At 37.8% G+C, this 22,227-nt stretch overlaps 2 protein-coding genes across 2 annotated transcripts in view; both read left to right on the top strand.

The window, feature by feature from the left end:
• PPP4R2 (protein phosphatase 4 regulatory subunit 2) overlaps positions 1-22,227 on the top strand; it is a 51,429-nt gene that overhangs the window by 7,433 nt on the left and 21,769 nt on the right. The gene's annotated exons all lie outside the window — the stretch shown is intronic.
• Positions 1,652-9,916, top strand: LOC133045749 (uncharacterized). Its single transcript, XM_061128062.1, has 2 exons — positions 1,652-4,329; positions 8,289-9,916. Exon 1 carries the CDS (start codon positions 2,710-2,712, stop codon positions 4,048-4,050), a length of 1,341 nt encoding a protein of 446 aa, XP_060984045.1. The 5' UTR covers positions 1,652-2,709; the 3' UTR covers positions 4,051-4,329; positions 8,289-9,916.

Here is a 22,227-nt window from a genome sequence, read left to right as displayed (position 1 = left end):
ACTATTGGCCTCTTGCCTTTTTGATACGGTAGTCTATTGGGGTGGAAGGGTGAGTGAGTGTTCGTGTTTGTGTCTGCCTACCTAAATCAGTTTTCAGTATCAATAGCAGAAAAATGTAAAGCACTTGGTAAAACAGAGTATAGACAGTTGAAGAGGAGAATGTCAGCTGTTATTTAATATAATACTTAGGCCTGTGAAAGCTTTATATGTTAAAATATTTGGTGAATGTGAGAACTGTTAGATCTTCATTTTTGCTAGGCCTTCAGATGTGTTCAGTTGCTCATTTTTGTTTTCTTTGGTTTCACCCATTTTATATATGCTATTTATATAAAAAGCACTCCTTTTTATATATCAGGCTGTCTGGGTTTGACAGTCTTTATAACCACCCTCCTAACTATTCCTACCAAATATTATTGAGAACATACGCTATTGACTGTAAAGTGTATAAGAGCTAATTAAAAAATACATATATCTATATATATATATAAGTAATAGTAATAGCGTGCCATATAGAAAATAACATGTCATACATGTGGTAGTTCAAGTAGGACTTTTTTTGCTACACCTTAGCAGTTTGACTTTATGGCAAGGTGGGGGGTGGATAGCTTTATTGAGAGGCTCTACTGTAGAGTGAAAGATACACTTGGAGCTGTTTATGTCAAGGTATCTCTCTTGTCTCTGTGCTTAAATCTCCTTGATTGTAGGTTAGCAGGCTGTTCTGGTTTCATTATAAGCTGTTTCAATGACTGTGATGGAGTAAATCAGTCAGCTAAGCCCTCTTTTCCTCTGTTCCTCAGATGAAAATATGATTAATAACACTTAGGTCACAGTTTTTATGAAATACCAGGCGTTCAACAACCACGAGGTCCAGTACCAACATAAGGAACAATTGGGGCTTCCCTTGTAGCTCAGATGGTAAAGCATCTGTCTACAATGCAGGAGACCCAGGTTCGATTTCTGGGTTGGGAAGATCCCCTGGAGAAGGAAATGGCAACTCACTCCAGTATTCTTGCCCAGAGAATCCTATGGATGGTAGCCTGCCAGGCTTCTCTGTCCGTGGGGTTGCAAGAGTTGGACGCGACTTAGCAACTAAGTGAGGCATTCAACAAATCATAGATTGTTTATATACTGATATAAAAAATAAAAAATGAGCAGTAAAAAGTGACAGTTACTTAATACCAATTTTGAGACCTAAAAATTTTTGTAGCTTACTGAAATGAAATCCTAAGAATGAAAACATATTGACTAGTAATATGATCTCAGTTCTCTAATCTCATTAAGCTTCTTTATACTTGTGACTGAGCTAACTGTTCATTTTGCTAGTCAGAACTTGGCTTCAGCTATTACACATTTTTCTTCCTTCCTATAGCCAGATCTGACTTAGACTCTCTCAGATATGAATACCTGTACTTGTACTATCTCCTTATTTGTCTCAGCTACCTGCAGGAGGTGAGGCCTTTTTAGTATTTTGACTCTTTAAGTCTGATTCTGCTAATGTTATTTTTTGTTGTATGTGGTGCTGGTTAGTACTCCTACCTAGTTAGAGTCTTTCATTGATTTTGAGGTGGTGAGTCAGAAATCTTTAAGGGACTAGAATTTTCACTTAAGAACTTCTATTTCAGGTTTTGGGTTTTTTTTTGTTTGTTTGTTTCCTAAAAGGCATACCTTTAATGAACATTTATTTTGTGCCAGACACTATCAAATGTTTAAAATGCTTACTCTAATTTAATCTTCACTATTACTCTCTGAAGTAGGTATCTCCTTTTTAAAATAAGGAAACCAAGGGTTGCAGAACTTAAATAGTTGTATGATGGTGCAGCTGGTGAGTGACAGAATTGGGATTTAAACTCAGGCATTCTGATTTCAGGTGGTAGAGAATCCGCCTGCAACATGTGAGGCCTGGGTTTGATCCCTGGGTTGGGAAGATGTCCTGGAGGAGAGCATGGCAACCCACTGCAGTAGTCTTGCCTGGAGAATCCCCATGGACAGAGGAGCCTGGCTGGCTACAGTCCATGGGGTCTCAGAGTCAGACACGACTGAGGGACTGAGTGCAGCCCAGCACATTCTGACTGCAGATTCTCCCATAACCTGTACTTTATACCACTCGGCACTTGTTCAGCAGTCTTCTCACATCTGAGAAGCCTTACAGAACTACTTAGAGTTTGAAGCTGCGCATTTGGTAGGAATCTGTTACAACTGTTATTCTTGTAATTTCTGAGGCTTTTATGCTGTTTACCCAAGCCAGACCCCGCATACCTGTCCAGCCCTCCTTTCCTTGTGCTGTATTGAAATACCATCACCTAAGGCACGGACACTACAGATAGTTGCCTGGGGAAGGGGATTGTGGCAAGTATGGGTAAGGTGGTGGTTTGGTCATAAGTTGTGTCCAGCCCTTAGAACCTCAGGGACTAGGGCCTGCAGGCTCCTCTGTCCATGGGGTTTCTCAGGCAAGAATACTGGAGTGGTGTCCATTTCCTCCTCCTCCTTGCTGTATTTATATATCTTTTATCAAAACACATCGCTGACTTTTTTTGGGTCGCATCGTTTTCCATTCTTTGACTCTATTTAACCTCCTTTTTGATGGTCTTAAAGGGTTGTTTACAGTTAAAACAATTCAAATGATGCTTAAGTGAGCATAATTATGTTGGCACAGATGCAAGAATGGGGTTTATGGGTTGGAGTTTATGTGCATTATTGCCTTGATAGATAATGCCAGCTGGCCTTCAAAAAAAAATTTTTTTTCCAATCCCAAAGAAAGGCACTGCCAAAGAATGCTCAAACTACCGCATAATTGCACTCATCTCACACGCTAGCAAAGTAGTGCTCAAAATTCTCCAAGCCAGGCTTCCACAGTATGTGAACCGTGAACTTCCAGATATTCAAGCTGGATTTAGAAAAGGCAAAGGAACCAGAGATCAAATTGCCAACATCCGTTGGATCATCAAAAAAGCAAGAGAATACCAGAAAAACATCTACTTCTGCTTAATTGACCATGCCAAAGCCTTTGACTGTGTGGATCACAACAAACTGTGGAAAATTCTTAAAGAGATGGGAATACCAGACCACCTTACCTGCCTCCTGAGAAATCTGTATGCAGGTCAAGAAGCAACAGTTAGAACTGGACATGGAACAACAGATTGGTTCCAAATTGGGAAAAGAGTACGTCAAGGCTATATATTGTCACCCTGCTTATTTAACTTACATGCAGAGTACATCATGAGAAATGCTGGGCTGGATGAAGCACAAGCTGTATACAAGATTGCCGGAAGAAATACCAATAACTTCACATATGCAGATGACACCATCCTTGTGGCAGAAAACAAAGAACTAAAGAGCCTCTTGATGAAACTGAAAGAAAGTGAAAAAGTTGGCTTAAAGCTCAACATTCAGAAACCGAAGATCCTGGCATCCAGTCCCATCAGTTCATGGCAAATAGATGGGGAAACAGTGGAAACAGTGAGAGGGTTTATTTTGGGGGGCTCCAAAATCACTGCAGGTGGTGACTGTAGCCATGAAATTAAAAGTTGCTTGTTCCTTAGAAGAAAAGCTGTGACCAACCTAGACAGCATATTAAAAAGCAGAGACATTACTTTGCCAACAAAGGTCTGTCTAGTCAAAGCTGTGGTTTTTCCTGTAGTCATGTATGGATGTGAGAGTTGGACTATAAAGAAAGCTGAGTGCCGAAGAATTGATGCTTTTGAACTGTGGTGTTGGAGAAGACTCTTGAGAGTCCCTTGGACTGCAAGGAGATCCCACCAGTCCATCCTAAAGGAAATCAGTCCTGACTATCCATTGGAAGGACTGATGCTGAAGCTGAAACTCCAATACTTTGGCCACCTAAGAACTGATGCATTTGAAAAGACCCTGATGCTGGGAAAGATTGAAGGAAGGAGTAGCAGGGGACGACAGAGGATGAGATGGTTGGATGGCATCACCGGCTCTATGGACATGGGTTTGGGTGGACTCCGGGAGTTGGTGATGGACAGGGAGGCCTGGCGTGTTGCAGTCGATGGGGTCACAGAGTCGGATATGACTGAGCAGCTGAACTGAACTATATACAAACAATATATCAAAGTTACCCGTCCAGTGTCAGTACTGAGCATTATTAGACTTTTCAAGTCTGAAAATCTGAGATGAGAAATGTTACCTCATTTTAATGTGCTTTTCTTTTGTTTTACTCCAGGTTCTTTCCATTTATTTATTGCTTTTCGTGGTTTTCTGTTTCCCTCATTTATTGAACTGTGATTTTTTTCCTTTGTTTTTAGTTTTTTTGCTAGATTTTTATTTTTAAAATAATAGAGTAACTTGATGAAGTTGCTTTTAAATAAGGTATGCTTCTATTGTATTGGGAATAATTTGAGTTTAAAACAGTCTCATGATGGTCTAAACTGTATGGAAAAGGTGGTCTTTGTTATAATGGGTAGATGGAATTGTTATTTTTGGCATGTATCTGTCTTTTTCTCCCATTCCTGAGACAGGTAGTCATATTTATTTATCAGTAAAAGAAACTTCAAATACAAAGATATGAGCAATGTCTTTAATTTTTATGACTGTATTTGAAATTTTGTCATGGTAAATCCAGCCTAACCCCCCACTCCCCAGTGTGGTCCTTGTTTACTTATTTGTAAATAATCTTAAACAACCAGTTAGAAAAAGCTACATTCTGCTCTTGGGTTAACTGAATACTGAGCGCATGCTGGGACCTCAGAAGGTCATGAATCCTGGTCAAGCAGAAGTGAAAATGCTCCCCAACCCAAAGTGGCCATATCTTAAAGATTGTTTCCTATTATCTTAAAAGTAGTTTTGAATAAATACATACTTTTATTTAAATGTAAGTAAAATACTTATAGGGTTTAAGTAAAAATAATTGAAGATGTGTGAGATTTTTGAGATGTGGGATTTATCTCCAGGTTATGATTTAATTTATTTCACTTTGCTTTTCAATACGTCATAACTGTTCTCAGCCAGGGGTAACAACATCTAGAGACATTTTTGGTTGTTATAAATATAGGGTGCAGCTGGCATCAGGATATAGTATGTGCCAAGAGTGCTGCAGTGCGTGGGATAACACCCAACAACAAAGGGTTATCAAACCCCAAATATCAGTAGTGCTGAGGTTGAAGGATTTTGCTTCATAGGAAAAAGCATATGTTAAGCTTTAAAAAGTCTGATAGTTTTGTTCTCTGACCTGTGAGATAAAAATATTGATGTGTATGATAAGACCATCAAGATCTTCAACCAAGGCTTCTTAGTTTTATCTTTCAGGATTCTGTTGATACCTGAGAAACTTAGAAAACCCTAATTTTGAGAAAGAAGTACACTTATCCAAGATTTGACAGTTTAATTATAAAGTGTTCTCTTTCCTGATTTTCAGTTAAGAAAGTCCAAAATACTTTGCCTTTTATCTAATCAAATATTGTCTAGAACTCTTTCTCCTTGCTGGTTATAATCACAACAGTCTTGACATTAGATTTGTTGGGAGGGTTTTCCCACACCAAGCAATTCTAAGTCTCCTACAATTCAGTTGTTACATATTGTACTCAGAGTTAGCATCAGATCTCACATGTTAAGGGCTTAGTCCCACAGTGCTGCCCCCCACCCCCACCACCTTCAGACCAGTCACAACTCCAGGTTGTTATATCTGTGTTTCTGAACAGCAGCTAAAATTCAGAGGTTTCTGTAACCCATTCCTCAGATTCTGTTAATTAGCTCGAGTGGCTCACAGAATTCAGGAAAACCGTTTACTATCTAGGTTACTGGTTTATTACTATTACACAGGATATTAAAGGTTATGAATGAATAGCCAGATGAAGAGATACATGCGGTGAGGTCTAGAAAGCTTCTGAGCAGAAGATGAGATGCCTGTGGAGTTTGGGGTGCACCACCCTCCAGCATGTGGATACATTTTGTTTGCCAGTCCAGACCGAGATTCACCAATTCAGCTCTCTGAACCCCATATAGATGTTTATTGAGGTTTTATCAACTGGGTATGATTGACGATGGATTCCACTTTTAGCCCCTCTGCAGAGAATGACAGTGGGAAGTGGACTGAAAGTTTCAAGCTTCTAATCATGACTCAATGTTTCTGGTGACCAGCCCCCATCTAGGAACCTACCAAGAGTCAGAGTCACCTCATGAGAATAAAAGACTTTTTTATCACCCAGAAAGTTCCAAGGAATTTAGTAGCTCTGTGTGAGGAACTGGGACCAGAGACTAAATATTAGAACAAAAGATTCTTCTAGAACCTTTATTTTCAAGGGTTTTAGGAGCTCTTAGGATCTAGGGAGCAGAGATCAGTATGCATATCTCTTATTACTTCACAGATACATCCATTAACTAGCTTCATTGGACCGTTCTTATATGTGTAGGGAAGAGAAAGAACCTTTAATTTCTACTTTGTGGATGGAGTAACAGCTTGGTATCTTAATTAATTGCTCTGTATGTACCTAGTCTGTGTTTATCCATGAACTCTGCTGACTGGTAGCGTGGCTGCTCTGTATATCTCAGAGTCACAGGCCACTACACAACCGGCCGGTGCACCAATGGAGCGTTAGTGACGACAGTGGTGACCACTTCTCTCCCTCCAAAGGAGTTAGCTGCCCTAGCCACCCTCGCTCACTGTCTTTGAAATGGAAGGGTTAAATTGAGCCTGAGACAGTTGAGAGAGACTAGCTGTTCTGTCATTTTTCAGATTTAGCTGTGTTTAGGTGGAAGCATTCTTTATTACACATGGTTTTCACAAACAGTCTGACAAGGTCATAGAAATTGGAAGTACAAATTAGGCCTACCAAAACTGTGCATTTTAATGTAATTATTAATACTTCATTAAATATGAATATGTGTACATATCACATAAATATGTGTACATGGTAAACTGGGCAGAACACCGGATGTACAGATGGAGACCAGGACTGTTGTAACTAGGATATACGGTCACTCTCTTCTGTTTCATTTGAAGCCTCCCTTGTATAGTATTACTAGTTTGTATCATTCTTTCTTAAACTTTTATCCGATTAGTTTGACCGATACTGTTTTTGTCTTTAAAATTGTTTTCCTGATCTGAGCTCTGTTTGCCTTCCCAGTCTTGTCTCTTGCCACTATGTGTAACTTTGCCAAGTGATTTGCAGTTCACTAAGTATGCGTGCGGTGCTGTATTTTGCTCGCATTACATTCTAACATCTTTCTGTCATCATCTTTGCCTCTGACATTTTTCTTCATGGGATAACTTCAACTTGTCCTTTAAGACTGTTCAGCCAGCTTCATTCAAGTGCATATGAATCTACTGAAAAGCTGTCTGGATCTCCTTTTCTCCATAGAAACTACCATATTTCTGACATGCATTGATCATATTTTCTATTAGTTTGTTTCTGTTTGTGGTTCTGTAGGCTTTGATGGGGCTGAAATTGCCTTGCTCAAAATGTGGTGCAGTGTAGGAGCTGGATTAAATATGTGAATAGAAAAATTAAACTTTGTCTTCATCTATTAAAGAAATATTTTAAAAATACTTAGAAAACATTACTGGTATCAGAATTTTGAGTGTTGGGTGTGGGGAAATTCTGAGACTGCTTGCTTGCTTTCTTCCCTTTCAGTTTTTCTCTGTCCAGATTCTGTTTATCCTTTGTCCATTTTGCTTGTTTCTAAGCCTCCCTAGTTTTTTTGTTTTGTTTTTGTTGTAGCTGGAGAACAATTGCTTTACAATGTTATGGTGATCTTTGCCATACATCAGCGTGAATCAGTCATAATTACATATATGTCCCCTCAATCTTGAGCCTCCCTCCCTCTCCCCATCCCACCTCTCCCTAAATGTTAAACAAGATAGTAATCTTGCTTTTCTAAAGTCTCCATTGTACCCTTTTCTCCTCTGGATGGGAATTTTAATATAAATATTATTTTTTCTACCAAGCTAGGCCCTTTGAGGCCATAATTTGTTTTTTGATCATTATATCTTTCAGTATCATGTTTCGTTCAAAATAGTAGCTTTGCTGTTTTAGCTTGGACTACTGTAAGAAAATACCATAGACTGGGTGATGTAAAGAAGAGAAGTTATTTTCTTACAGTTATGGAGGCTGGAAATTTGAGATCACAGTGCCAGCATGGTTGGGTTCTGGTGAGAACCTCTCTTCCTGTCTTGCTGAGTCCTCTCAGAGATGGGGTGGGACCTGGGGAGGGCTACTCTCCTGCCTGCCCTCTGTAACCTCCTTCCCCCCCATGTCTTCTAATAAAAGTAGTAGTCTCATTAGGAGAGTCTGACTCTCAGGACCTCATTTATGCTTAATTGTCTCCCAAAGGTCTCATCCTCAAATACCATCACATTGTGGACTAGAGGCTTCAGTATAAGAATCTGGGTGGACACAAACACAGTCCATAAGACATGTCGGTGCTTTGTATGTCTTTCTTTTTATATTTACTGATTACATTCAGGTGTGGATTGTTTTATGCAGTTGTATTCTTAAAGTTTTGATGTTAATTGAGTTTTATGAAGGAAATATTTTAGGTGTACACTGCTAACAGGGAAGTGGGAAGGAAAAGGAGTTGGGATTTATTGAATGCATACTAGGTGAGAGTAACTGCATTTTATGTGACATTTTATGTAAAAAATGATGGTATGAAGTTTTCTGAATGAAGAGGTTGCCTTGCTGTGTACTATTCTCCAAGTTAGTGTTTGTTTAATTTCTGTGTATTGGGTTTGCTTAAGTTCCTTCATATCTTTACCGAGCTGTCAGCAAATAATTATTGAGCATATACCTGTGCTGGGTACCTTAGACTGTACTGGTGAGTACACAAACCATAGTCCCTTGTAATATTTATTATCTTAGTGTTATATTCTTTTAATATTTTTTAAAAACATTTAGTTTGGCTGTGGTGCTGGGTCTTAGTTGTGGCATACGGGATCTAGTTCCCTGACCAGGGGACAAACCTGGGCCCTCTGCATTGGAAGCTTGGATTCCCAGCCACTGGACCACCAGGGAAGTCCCTCATTTAATGTTTTGCTCACTACTGTCAATACTATCTGTATTTGCCGGTATCAACTGTGTTAACTTCATCTTTAAAATTAGGACTGGGGAAGCTTATAAATGTAGTCCTTTAAGAGAGTAATTTTTTTCAGTTGACCCTTAAGTCAGCATATGCTATATGTAAGCTTAAGACTAATCTAATACCAAAGAGTTCAACCAAAAATAATTATCATGTTTGATACACATTTCTATTTTTAAATTTTGGAGAAGTGAAAACTTTAGAGTCAAATAATACTAGCTTCATAATGTATGAAGTGCTGAAGAGCTTTATTAGATTAGATGGGAATAAAGTAGAAATTGCTTCAAGTTTTTGCTTTTTTAACTTTTTCTGCTATGTATCAGCATGCTAATTCCAGATAGTCCTCAAAATTTTGACATAATTACAGATTTTTGAAAATAAAGGTTTAATCCTAGAATCTCTTTGCTCCCTAGAAAGACATCTTAAAATTAAATTTCTGTAAATATTTCTCATCAGCATGTTTTTTCCCACATTTTAACTATCTCAGAAATTGATTCTTTCAAACAGTAGTAGTGTCCTAGATTTCTTAAAATAACAGTCTTAGAGTTGCTCCTGATTTATATCTGAATAATACAGTGTTGTCAGCTCTTTGAAGGTTTAGAAAAAGCATATATTTAAATGTTTTGGACCAGTAGTACAGACAGTTGGAAGAATTATTTTGAAAGAAAGTCTTCTAAGTTTACATGTTAGTAGCCTGATTTAAGTGTTGGCATGTTTCAAGTAAGAAACGTTTCAAACACTTTAAGCATAGCTTTTTTTATTTGGTAGGTAGTCTTTAAAGTTCAGGTTGCTATGAGGATTTGTGGATAAAATTATTTGCGATTGTTTTTAAAACATTTATAATTGAACTGTATAAAAATCTTCAAATTATAGAAACACATAACTGGAATGAAGTTTTCCAAATGTGCTAATTTTTATTTTATTTTATTTTTTTAATTAATTAATTAATTAATTTATTTTTTCAGTGGGTTTTGTCATACATTGACATGAATCAGCAATAGATTTACACGTATTCCCCATCCTGATCCCCCCTCCCACCTAATTTTTAAAATTAGTGAATTTGGTGTTAATGTGAGGCATGGTTTTGAGAAATGTGGCTGAATATTTAAAATGTGGTTTTTTGGTTTTTTTTTTAATTATAAAATGAGGGATGTGTACCTTATTTAAAACAATTTGAACAATGCAGTCTTTGATAAGTGAACGTCATCCTCATCCTATGACCCTAAATATGCTTACTATTTATATGCTCTCAGTAAAACAAAAAAGAAAGAATTTAATAAGTAGTTTCCAAAAAAAGGAAAAAATAGTCATCAGAAAAAACTATAGTATACTTGAGCAGACCTTTGTATTCTGAGGAATTCAAATCAAAATTTTCAGGCATACTTGAAAAAGAAATGACAGTAGCCTTTAACAAATATAAATGGATCAACATTGCTTTTTAGTTTTCAGTTTGAATGTTTTTATTTCTGAATTTCCAGAATGAGTTTCACCATTCATCATTTAATTTTTCTAAATTTGTAATTTCATTGACTGCAAGCAGTTACACTTTTTATACTTTTAAAAGGTGAAAAGTTCACATTGAAAAAAAGCTTTGTAGATATGTTTGGCTGACATGTATGATCTTTAGTCTTTCAATTTCATAAATACATACATTTATAAATTCAGATCTAATTTCTTTATGTAGGAGAAGCAAGCTTCAGGGCTGATACAGGAGCATTTATATATTTTGAAGTCCTACGATATTTTACTGAAAAAAGAGAAAATTCACCAAACTGTAGTCAGTGTTAAAGTTCTAATAAAGAAGAAAACAGCTATAAAGTGATGTGTCATAAGGAGAGTATCAGTGTGTGTAAGACATGCCAGGTCTTTGACATTCTGGAGTTACACACAGAGAAATTTAAACCCCAATTCTCTGAATCCTGTGGGTATTCTGCTAGACTGAATGTTAATGGCTCATTTGGGAATGCACTAGCAGGCTTAAATTAATTTACTAGTGTCACACCATTTAAATAACAAAATGTTAAATAAAATTGTAGTTTGAAAATTTGGAAGAGGCTTTTTTCCACCGCTCAGATTTCTGCTTAAAACTGGAATATTAAAGAGTTAATTTTGAAGGGATCTTTAGCTTTTTGAAAGTATCACATTTTAAAATAAATGTGATAAAAACTTTCTGCTTAGTAGCAACACAGAGTGATTTTGTTTTATGTAAGCCCAAAAGGAAACAAGAAGAGAAGGGAAGATTTATTGGAAGAATATTGAGGTAGTGCTTGGAATCAAAGCTTAAGCTATATCTCCAAGCCAGTGTGATAGGTAGGGTGCTTCAGGGTATCAGCACTAGAAGTTGCTGGGCACTTTTTTTTAGTTTCCAGCTAAAGGGGTGACTTAGTTCCAGTAAATTCCTGTTCCTCCCTGTTTTACATTCCTGTGCTAGAATATCCAGTTGGCCTACCTCAGGATAAATTCTCTTTTAGAAAGGGATCAGGTGGTGTGGTCAGGGAAACAGCTGGAGGTCCATCCTTGTATTTGTATCTTGGTATATGCTGTGTGCGTACCTGTGGTATATGCTGCAACCAGCATATACGTATCTACAGTACCCCCAAATTCATCATACAGGTGAAGTGTATGACTAATACTATCTCACTGTTGTGAGGTTATAACTGACTGACTTGTCAGCAGGAAATTTTTGACTTTTAGGGATTTAGGTAGAGTTTGCACTAACCCCTATTCTCTTATTGACAAATTCAACATTCTTAACAACCTATCTGAATTGCTGAAATGTATAATTATACTTTAAAGCTGTAGCTTTTGCTAAGCTAAGTTAGTATCAAAGTGTTTTCATGATAAAGACAGTTCCCTCCCAAAAGAGAAATTGTGTTACATGTTTCTTAGCTTCCTACGATTCCTAACCTGATCTTGTAAGGATATAAAACTAGAGATCATGGTCTGAGGCAAAATATAATAGTTATTTTAAGGGAATAATAAATGTTTCGGGAGCAGTAGAGTCAGAGTTGACTTCTGGCAAGGAGAATTAGGAATGGCTTCACGGTGTGAGAGACAGGCTTAGTCCAGCTCAAAGGAACAGTGAACGAAGGAGTAATCAGGAAAAGTGCAGGACTATGAAGATAGATTTGGGATTGATCAGAGAAGGTGAAAACGAAAGCTTACTTTCAAGTTGTGTTTAATGTTTGCGACACCGTGGATTATATACAGTCCATGGAATTCTCTATCCACTGGAGTGGGTAGCCTTTCTCTTCTCCAGGGGATGTTCCCAATGCAGGGATCGAACCCAGGTCTCCCACATTGCAGGCGGATTCTTTACCAGCTGAGCCACAGGGAAGCCCAGGAATACTGGAGTGGGTAGCCTGTCCCTTCTCCAACAGATCGTCCCAACTCAGGAATCGAGCCAGAGTCTCCTGTATTGCAGGCGGATTCTTAAGCTATCAGGGAAGCCCATAGATTAGAGTGTGGCTCACTATTACACAGAATTTTGCATTTAGAAAGAATTCACAAGTTACTGATGATTTGGGGGCAAGGGAGAGAGCTTTGCCTTGTGGAGCTGAAGTCTTAATTCAGGGAAGTTGGGGCAGTCACTTAGGTGGCTATTACAGGAATTTAAGCTAGAGGAAATGAGAACTTGAAATAGGGTAGTGTTGGTGCGAATGGACATGAGGATTCACAGATCACATCAGGTTATGGTTTTGTGTTTTTTTAGATATTGTCTATCCATTATTCCTGTCTTGTTTGAATTTCTGTATAGGCTTTTAGTTTTCTAACTGGAGTTTTTGTTTGCCCTTTCTAGTCTATCTAATCTATGCTGGTAGCAGTGATTGTGCTACAGTGTAAATATCTTCTTCCCATAATTAAAATCTTTATTAGTGTTAGTTGCTCAGTATGTCTGACTCTTTGCAATCCGGTGGCCTGTAGCCTGCCAGGCTCTTCTGTCTTTGGGATTTTCCAGGCAAGAATACTGGACTGAGTTGCTATTTCCTCCTCCAGGGGATCTTCCCAACCCAGGGATTCAGCCCAGGTCTCCTGCATTACAGGCAGATCCTTTATTGTCTGAGCCACCAGGGAAGCCCAAGATAGTTATAATGATATTTAAAATGCATGTGATTATGTCTTTACTTGTCCCCCAGTTTGTTCCTTTTTTTCCCCGCTTTCTTAACTACTCATAGTTCTGTGGTAGATCACACTTTGTCATCTTAGTGCCTATGCCCATGTTGTACTCCTTGGAATAAGACCTTTCTCCCTTTTTGCTCATCGTTTAAGGGGTTGGAAAATTTTCCCTGACCCTGGGTTAGGTGTGTCACAGTACTTCATGATTGCTTCTATCGTTGTGTATTTGGTTATTTTACTATTTTTTTGTTTACATTGTGAAGTCCCTGAAGGCAAGTACCTTTTTTTTTTTTTTTTTTACTAATCTTTCCCCACTACAGTGTAGCTTAGAGATGCATGTTTGCATAGGTTTTTGTGTGTGTTTGTTTTGGTTTTGCTTATACTTTTCCTGTTACTAGGTGTATTGACTTATTAACAAGAGTATGGATTCTGAAGCCTAAATGCCTGGGTTGAAATTTTGACTCTACTAGTTAACTAGCTATACAAGCATGGGCAGGTTGTTTAGTCACTTTATTTCTTAGTTGCTTTATTGACAATAAAATGGGTGAAATAATACTACCTAACTCATGGGGTTGTTGTGAGGATTGAATAGTACAAAGTGCTTAGAACAGTGTCTGAATTAGTCATTATGTGTTTGCTGCTATTATTATTATGCATTGAAGTTCAGAAATCATTCTCTGCTCCTATTGCTAAAACAGTTGCACCTGTAATACTTCCCAAATCTGCTTGGAAAGTGGTATTTTTCTTCCTGATTTCTTTTTTTCCACTGTAGGTATTTGTGAGTGTTATTTCAGGGTAGACTTCAGGATATTTTTACCAAGTAATTATCGAGCACTTACTTTTTGCTTTATGTATTATTGGTACTTGTGATATATGCGCTGGTGAACAAATAATGTGAGCAGATAGATACAATAACATAATATATTATGTTATTGGATTGTCAGGGCAGTAGAAGAATAAGAAAAATGGCAAGGGAAATGAGAGTTTAAGGGTAGAGAGGCAGTTGTAATTTTAAATAAAGTGGTCAGAGTCAGCCTCATTTTGAAGGTGATATGTGAGCAAGACAGGAAGTTGGCCATGCATATACTTAGTAGAAGAGCATTCCAGGCTGAAGACTTTGGTGCAAAGGCCCTTAAGGAGGAGTGTGTTCCACCTTTTCACAGACTTTGAACAGAGGAGGCCACTGTGACTGGAGTAGACTGATCAAGGAGAGAAGGTCAGAGGGGGTTGGGGTCAAATCATTTAAAGCAATGTGAACCATGGTAGGGAGTTTTTATCCTTTACTCCGAGTGAAATCAGGAGCCAGTGTGGAGTTTTTTGAGTTGAGAAGTGACATTGTCAGACTTTAATGTCAGCATTAAGAGAATTGTATGAACGACAGTGCTGAAAATAGGTTTTAGGTAAAACCCAGGTGTCTCAGTGATAAAGAATCTGTCTGCTAATGCAGGAGACACAGGTTCGATTGCTGGATCAGGAAGATCCCCTGAAGAAGGAAATGGCAGCCCACTCCCATATTCTTGCCTGGAAAATTCCATGGACAGAGGAGCCTGACTGGCTACTGTCCATGTGGTCACAAAGAGTCAGACACAGCTGGGCACTCACTGGCCACAAAGTAAGATAGAAGCAGGGATTATTGAAGATAATGATATTTTTGAAGAGATGGATTAAGTTATAGCAGGAGGTCGTGAGAATTAGTCACACTTTTAATACATTTTGAAGGTAAAACTGGGAGGATTTCCTGAAGATAATGGTGTGGTGTGTGAGGGAAAGAATGAAATAAAAAATGACTCCGGTTTGCCTTGGCAGCTGAAAGGGTGGAATTTCCTCACACCTGAAATGGGAAAGGCTTTGGGAGGAGCAATTTTTGGGAAAGACTAGAAGTTCAGTTTCTATTTTGTTGTGTAGCAGATGGTTGGATGCATGAATGCATTGACAGATAGTATTTAAAATCGCCAGACAGGAGAAGGTTACCAAGTGTAGACAGAAGTGATCCAGTCACTCCAGCATGAAGCAGTTTGTAAAACCAGAAAGGGCCAATGAGTAGGAAAGATCAGCAAGTTAAAAGACAGTGGAGTGAAGTGAAGTGAAAGTCACTCAGTTGTGTCAGACTCTGTGTTACCCAATGGATTATAGAGTTCATGGAATACTCCAGGCCAGAATAATGGAGTGGGTAGCCTTTCCCTTCTCGAGGGTATCTTCCCAACTCAGGGATTGAACCCAGGTCTCCTGCATTGCAGGCGGATTCTTTACCAGCTGGGCCATAAGGGAAGTCCTAAAAAACAGTATCGGAAAGTAATTAAGGAAGAGTGGTCAAGTGTGTGAAATACTCTGGGTAGGTCAGTTAGGATGAGATGTGAGAAACGATCATTGGCTTTAGCGATATGGAGGTAGTTGATGACCTTGATAAGCACAGATTAGTTTTAGTGGTGTAGCTTGTCTGAAGTGCGTTTGAGGGATGATGGAAGGGAGACAACCCTTTCAAGGAGTTTTCCTTCAAAGGAGAGCAAATAAATGATGGAGGAGCTCAGAGGGTAAGTAGAGGAAGAAAAAAATTCTGAAGTGGGAGAAATGTTAATGTATTTGTATGGTAGTGAAAATGATCCATCAGAGATTAAAAAGTTGTTATGGTTGATTAAAAGAAAGGAGGGTTACATAGGTGACGCTCTGAGTAGTTGCACAAATAGAGAATCTGCATGTAAATAGATGAGAGCAGGGATACTTCTATTATAACAGGTGGGAATTCCAGCTGTGGGTGAACCTTCTAGTAGTAGGTGGATCAGTGTGGTGGGACTCAGGAGATTCAAGGTTGTTATGTGTGAGAGTGAGAGAGAACTCCATGGGGGTTTGAGGAGAGAAAAGAGAAGTGAAAGTGTAGTCGCCCAGTGGTGTCTGACTCTTTGCAATCCCATAGGCTGTAGCCCGCCAGGCTCCTCTGTCCTTGGAATTCTCAGGACAAGAATTCTGGACTGGATTGCCATTGTCTTCTCCAGGGGATCTTCCTATCACAGGGATCAAACCCTGATCTCCCTCATTGCAGGCACATTCTTTCCCATCTGACCCGCTAGAGGAGATATGAAATAGTTACCTAGAAGTGTCTGGGAGTGAATAAACTAGGAAAATAAAATACTAATCTGATAGCATTAATATTGTACTTGAAATAAGCTAGTATGATGATGCATTTTTCTTTCATTTTGTGTTAGTGCCCATGTGTGCTGCTGCATAGGCACAGATTTGGTGGGATTTGCATTTTTTAAAGTTGATTTTGTGAGTACAGTGAAGCCAGAGAGTGGCTAGAGAATCAACTGTATTCTGGGGGGGCAGGTGGCTAATGCTTAATGATTAATTATTGTTTAATCTGATAAAATGGTGAGGGACAGTAAAAAGGTGGTAAGATCAGTGAACCAGAGGTCTTGTAGAGTCAGAATTTATACTCTGGTAAATTCTAGTAGATGAAGCCGGGTGATGTGTAGTTGTTTTTTCCTATTTATATTTTTGTTAGCAAAAATACTGCATTTATTTATCTTCTAAAAAGAAATAATTTTGTGAATGGATAAAGAAGGAGTATTGGGTAAATTTTCTCCTTTCTCTAATAGAAGGTAATGGTTAAAGAGCCCCTAGAAGTGCTCTTAGGCTGGAGAGATTGCCTCTATTAAATATCCTTTAGGTGAGCGTATGTAAGATAAGCCCAACTATCTTAGGATCTAACAGAAGCCTTTCTTGTTGCCTCAATCCTGTCTTACACCTGGAAAGCCCTCTCTGTATTTCAACAGTATTGCTCAGATGTTCTCCACATCCAGAGTTTCTTGAGGATGAGCAGCCGTTGAGTGCTTCGTAGGAGTCAGCCACTTTGCTAAAATAAGTACTCTGCTTACACTAATGTAATGCTTCCAGCACTTCTGTGAAGTAAATAACTTATCTCCATTTTAGATATAGGAAACAAAAGGAGGCTAGAGTTACCTCTCTTATGTCGTACAAATGAAAAAGTAGCTGAACTAAAATTTGAACCCAGCTAAGCTTTCAGATTCTAGCACCAGTACTTTAATTTTTTTTTTTTTTACACTGTTGTTTTTACTTTCAGCGAAGTTTTACATGCACAAGATTTAGGGAGTTTATTTAGTACAACAAAGGGAACAAAAAATCTTCTATGTGATTTTCCTTTATTTCTTATTCCCATAGAGGTAACCACTTTAAAACCATTGCTTTTTTAGGAGGAGGGGTGTTGACCTGCCTGTTTCTAAGTTACAGTTTTAGAGTGTTACTTTTTTCTTTAAATTTTTAGAATAATTACTGATTTCATAATAATAACAGGATTTAGTTTCTTTACCTGCTCCCCCTTACTCTGTTCACACCTACTTGTGACTTCCATTGCCCAATTTCTTTATGTATAAGTGTATTGAGATTTGGTTAGCCCAACAACGTTTGTTACATACATTGTATTAGTGAACGCTATTTTTTTCATTTACTTTTCTGTATGCTTATGGCTAATTCCATCTGTAAACAGAATAGCACAAAATAGACACATACAACACTATAAAAAGCCAGTGTTGCAAACACTGTTAAGACACTTTGAGCTTCACTTTCAAATTCTAAAAGGATTCTCTGAGATGAAACTTGTGTACTAAAGTGTACAGTAATCTGCCACCACTGCCATGTCAGTTCATTTTATATTTCAGTAACAAATTATAAAGCCATTTATGTATGTTCATTTCAGTCTCCTTACAAAAGCTGAATATTTCTTCCTTTGATTTGCACAGCATCAGTTGATCTCTGGTTCGAGGTAGAAGGGCTTTTTCCTGTTGTTTTTTTTTCTCTTAGCTTTCTCAATGAACTTGAGGAAAAATATTCTAGATCACATCTCCATAGCACATTTTCCTGTATGATTAGAAGTGATTCATGAGATAGATATTAATGCTAATAAGTTTTTTTTTAATGAATCGTGTATATTTTAGAATTCCTCCTCTGTCTCTTAAATTATGTTTGGACACATGTTCATGCCTTTTTATTCTTTAGATTTTTTGAGAAATTTGTGTTGCACCTCTGATTTTCTTGACCTTACTGTTTTTTAGGAGGAACCAGTATAAGTCTCAATAGAAGGGATTGTGTATTGCAGTGGTTTTCAGCTGGGACCAAGCCTCTCCTCTCCCCTACCCCCCACCCCAAGGTTCATTTGGCAGTCTCTAGAGACGTATTTGGTTGTCGCCATTTGTGCTGAGGACTGCTGGCATCAAGGTGTACGGGCTGTAGATGTTGCCAAACATCCTACAATGGACAGGACAGCCTACCACAATTCAGAACTCTGAAGCCTAAAATATCAGTGGTGCTGAGACTGAGAAATTCATTTGTCTATATTAAGTTCCTTCTGTCTTTAAGTCCTAAACTTTTCCACTTCATTTTTCCATACTTAGTCCCACTTTGTCCTGAAGTCTTTTCTTGATGGCTCTAAACATATCATCTCCTTTTTGTTGGTTCTGTTATACCATCTTTAAACTCTTTGCATCTGATAGTTTATGCTGTCTTATTTCTATTTGTTTAGTGTCTGTATATCTTGTTTTTCGTACTGTTTTAAGGATCATTGTCTTTCATTGTTTCTGGGCTTTCTTACTGCTTTTGAACTTGATGTTACATTGTCAGTTGGTAGAATTAAAAAAGGGCTCAGGGCCTGCCTAGGCTCTGGGAAATGCGGGGAAAGAATGGCCTCCTCTCTCTTGATGGCAAATTGGCTTTGATATCAATGGATTATGGAGGAAGTGATGAATGTTGTGAGTAGTGTGACTGTCTGGTAGCAAGGAGGAGAATAGATCCACCAGCCATTAAACTAGTGCAACTTTTTAAAAAACCTAGTACCCTCTGAGTTCTAAATTGGCTGTCTTTAGCTTGAATGATACTGTTAGAGGAGATCTATCTTTGGTTCATATTTGTTTAGTTCAGCTGTCTATATGGAAGGGACGGTCCATGTTGATACATTAATAAATTTGAGAAAATTTTTCAAAAAAGGATAAAGTAAGGTTAGCTAAGAGTTAAGCATAAATCAGGCTAACCAAGATAGACTGTTTCTTGAACTTTTTGTTTTAATTGGTAGGGAGAAATGGGTGAGTGGAGGAAAGTAACTTGAATCTTTAGACATGTCGGAATCGTTTCAAATATACAAGTGATCAAAGAAGGAACCCAAGTTTACGTTGAGGTATTATCTGAATGTTAGTGTTAACTGTTGAAGCTTTCTTTTCCATCTGATTGCGTCCTTTGTATGTACAGTTATCATTTAGTATTTAACACTCTTAATTTGAAAACTTCACTTTTAGTGGCAAATAACTTTACCTTCAGAATTTGTGTCATAATTTTATTTGACATGGTACCATTCCATATGCAGATATGAGTTTCTGAGCAAGGAAATGTATAGCATTTCCGAGATAATTTCAAAATAGAAAACATAAATATTTTAGAGTCACTTTAACATTTATATGAAAACAGCAATTTTTATATTTGAACCATTTGGTAAAAAATGAAATGCAAAAGTTATATTACTTTTATACTTCTGTAGTTTTTTTATACTTGTATTATTATATTTAGTGATTTTACTTTTTCTGTTAATCCCGTGAGAATAAGAAAAAGGCAATTTTAAAGGGGTGGAGTGGGTAGTGGTTTTTAACTGAGGATACTTTTTGTCTCCCAGAAAGCCCTTGGCAGTGTTTATAGATATTTATTGCTGTCACAATTTGGGGGTCATTTTAAGGTTGGGTGTTCCTGACTTCTTGTGGGTAAAGATCAAGGATGCTATTCACCATTCTACATTCACAGGACATACCCCTTTGACAAAGAATTATCAGGCTTACAATGTCAGTGGTGCCAAGATTGAGGAACTACAGGACAAGGGATTGGAAAGGACTTATTCAAACCCAAAAGAAAGGTCTTGTGGCCAGTAAACATACTGCTTCACTGGCAGTGAATGAAAGGCAAAGTATAGTGTTTTTCTACTATTAAATATATGAGTTCTGAAAGTGTGTTATACTGGAATGAAATAAGTGTTTCTATACTGGTATCACTGTAAAGTGGTACAACATTTCTGAGGGGCCTTTGAAAATATCAAAGTTCTTTGTCTTTCATATGTTTGACTTGTTGATTCCACTTACAGGAATCTATCCTAAGGTATTAAACAGATGCCATACAAAGTTTACTATTGGGATATTAAATGCAGTTACTTTTTAATTGTAATGGGCTGGAAGCAGACCTTAAAATTTTTTCTCTAAGGTGGTTATTGCATAATGGTACCGTCAAATATGATACATATTAAAAATCTTACTTTCAGAGACTGCTTGAGTGGTGACTGTACTACAGTGAATGAGGTGGGGGATCAAAGGAATACTAATTTAGCATGCCCAACTTAGGTTTTAAAAAATATATTAGAGAAAAATACACTAAAAATGTTCTGTAGTAATGATTACTGGGCATGTTACGGCAAATTTTCAATTTATGTTTTGTAAATTTTTTCCCAGTGACTATTCTGTGTCTATATGGGGCTTCCCGTGTGCTCAGTGGCATCCACCTGCCAATGCAGGAAACATGGGTTCGACCCCTGGGTCAGGAAGAGACCCTGGCGGAGGAAATGGCATCCCACTTCAGTATTCCTGTGTGGAGAAATCCCATGGACAGAGGAGTCTGGTGGGCTACAGTCCGTGGGGTCACAAAGAATCAAGACCTGACTGAACATGTACATGCACGTGTTCTATATATATAACCAGAAAGGGGGGCAGACACCTTTTAATTTTTAATCTCTGGTACAGTTTTGTAGTAGGCCTGTCGTTTCTCAGGCGTGGCTCAGACTGTTAACTGGAGAATCTGTCCTTTGCCTTATGCTGAGTTTCCATGTGTGTTTGGGTCTATTTCTGGGCTCTCTGTTCCACTGACATTTTTAATGTTTGCTCAATTAGTTGATAAATATATTATAAAAGTGTAATTATACAAAAGGAATGTTCTCTTGATTGGGGCTCCATGTAGAGATTTCTGAGCTGGTAATTTGTATTTTAAAGTTCTTAAAAATGTCAGGATTATGTGTAAGCAATTATGTTATTTTTGTCCATCTTCCACGCATGTAATTCAGTATTTGGATTAGATTTACCTGTGTTTGTCAGGCAGTTATGATTAAATTCTTATCACACTTTGTCTCCTGATGAAATTCAGATTCCATTGACTTGTCTTTGTTTGCTCCAGTCAGATTGTTACAGCTGAATTCTTAATGCCACTTTAAGTCTCCCAACTCAAAGCCGTCATCTTGAGTCAGTGATAAGTCTCATTAATTTCTCTTTGTTTTCATTCATTCATTTTTTCCATATCTCCCTCTGTTTACAAGTGTACCGCGTCCGCTGTCCCTTGGAGGTTGTGCCGGGCTCTCCTGTGCTCCGCGATTAGCTTTCCACACAGGTTCTGCATGGAAAGCAGTGAGACTGAGTGATCTTAATAGAATTTGGAACTGTAAGAGGCAACAAATTAAGATGTAGCTACTGGCCACTAAATGTTCCAGAATTAGCTGGGAAATAAAGAGATGGAGTTTCTACCCTTGGGCTCTGAAAAATAGCTTTAGCCTGAAAATTTTGAGGGAAACATATTTGTTCTAGTACTTAGGAGTTCCTATAGAGGGAAAAGATCAGTGCAGTGTTTGGAAGGAGAATACATTTTTTAGTGGTATGAAGCATTTTCCTTCATAGAGGAGCAACTACATAAAGGGAAAAATGAAGGGGAATGAGAACAAAGGAAGCAGAGGGGAAGTTCCTTAATGGGTAATGTATTTCAGTAGATTCTTGAGTTAATTTGAGCAAAGTAGATTAAAATTCTGAGTATGTATTTTCGGAGGAAATTTTTATGTGGAGGAGTTGATTCTAAAGTTGAAAACGTGTTTGTGTTTCATGAGCCATCTGTTTAGAATAATTTTATTTTCATTTGAAAACTAAGCACTTTTTTTTGTTTTTCTTTTCTAGTTTCTCGTTCTATGAGTACATTCATAAGAAAATTATTTTTGTTGCCAAATTTTTAGTTGACTTACTCATGGCTTGTTTTTGTGCTCAAATTACATAATTTTCAGGGAAG

Source organism: Dama dama, chromosome 24 (assembly GCF_033118175.1).
Source record: "Dama dama isolate Ldn47 chromosome 24, ASM3311817v1, whole genome shotgun sequence".
In the NCBI taxonomy this organism is placed as follows: domain Eukaryota; kingdom Metazoa; phylum Chordata; class Mammalia; order Artiodactyla; family Cervidae; genus Dama; species Dama dama.
This window is presented reverse-complemented; position numbering and strand designations above follow the sequence as displayed.

What these genes read in the sequence shown, in the direction of transcription:
- LOC133045749 (XM_061128062.1), top strand. Translation starts at nt 2,710, where the DNA reads ATGCCAGCTGGCCTTCAAAAAAAAATTTTTTTTCCAATCCCAAAGAAA.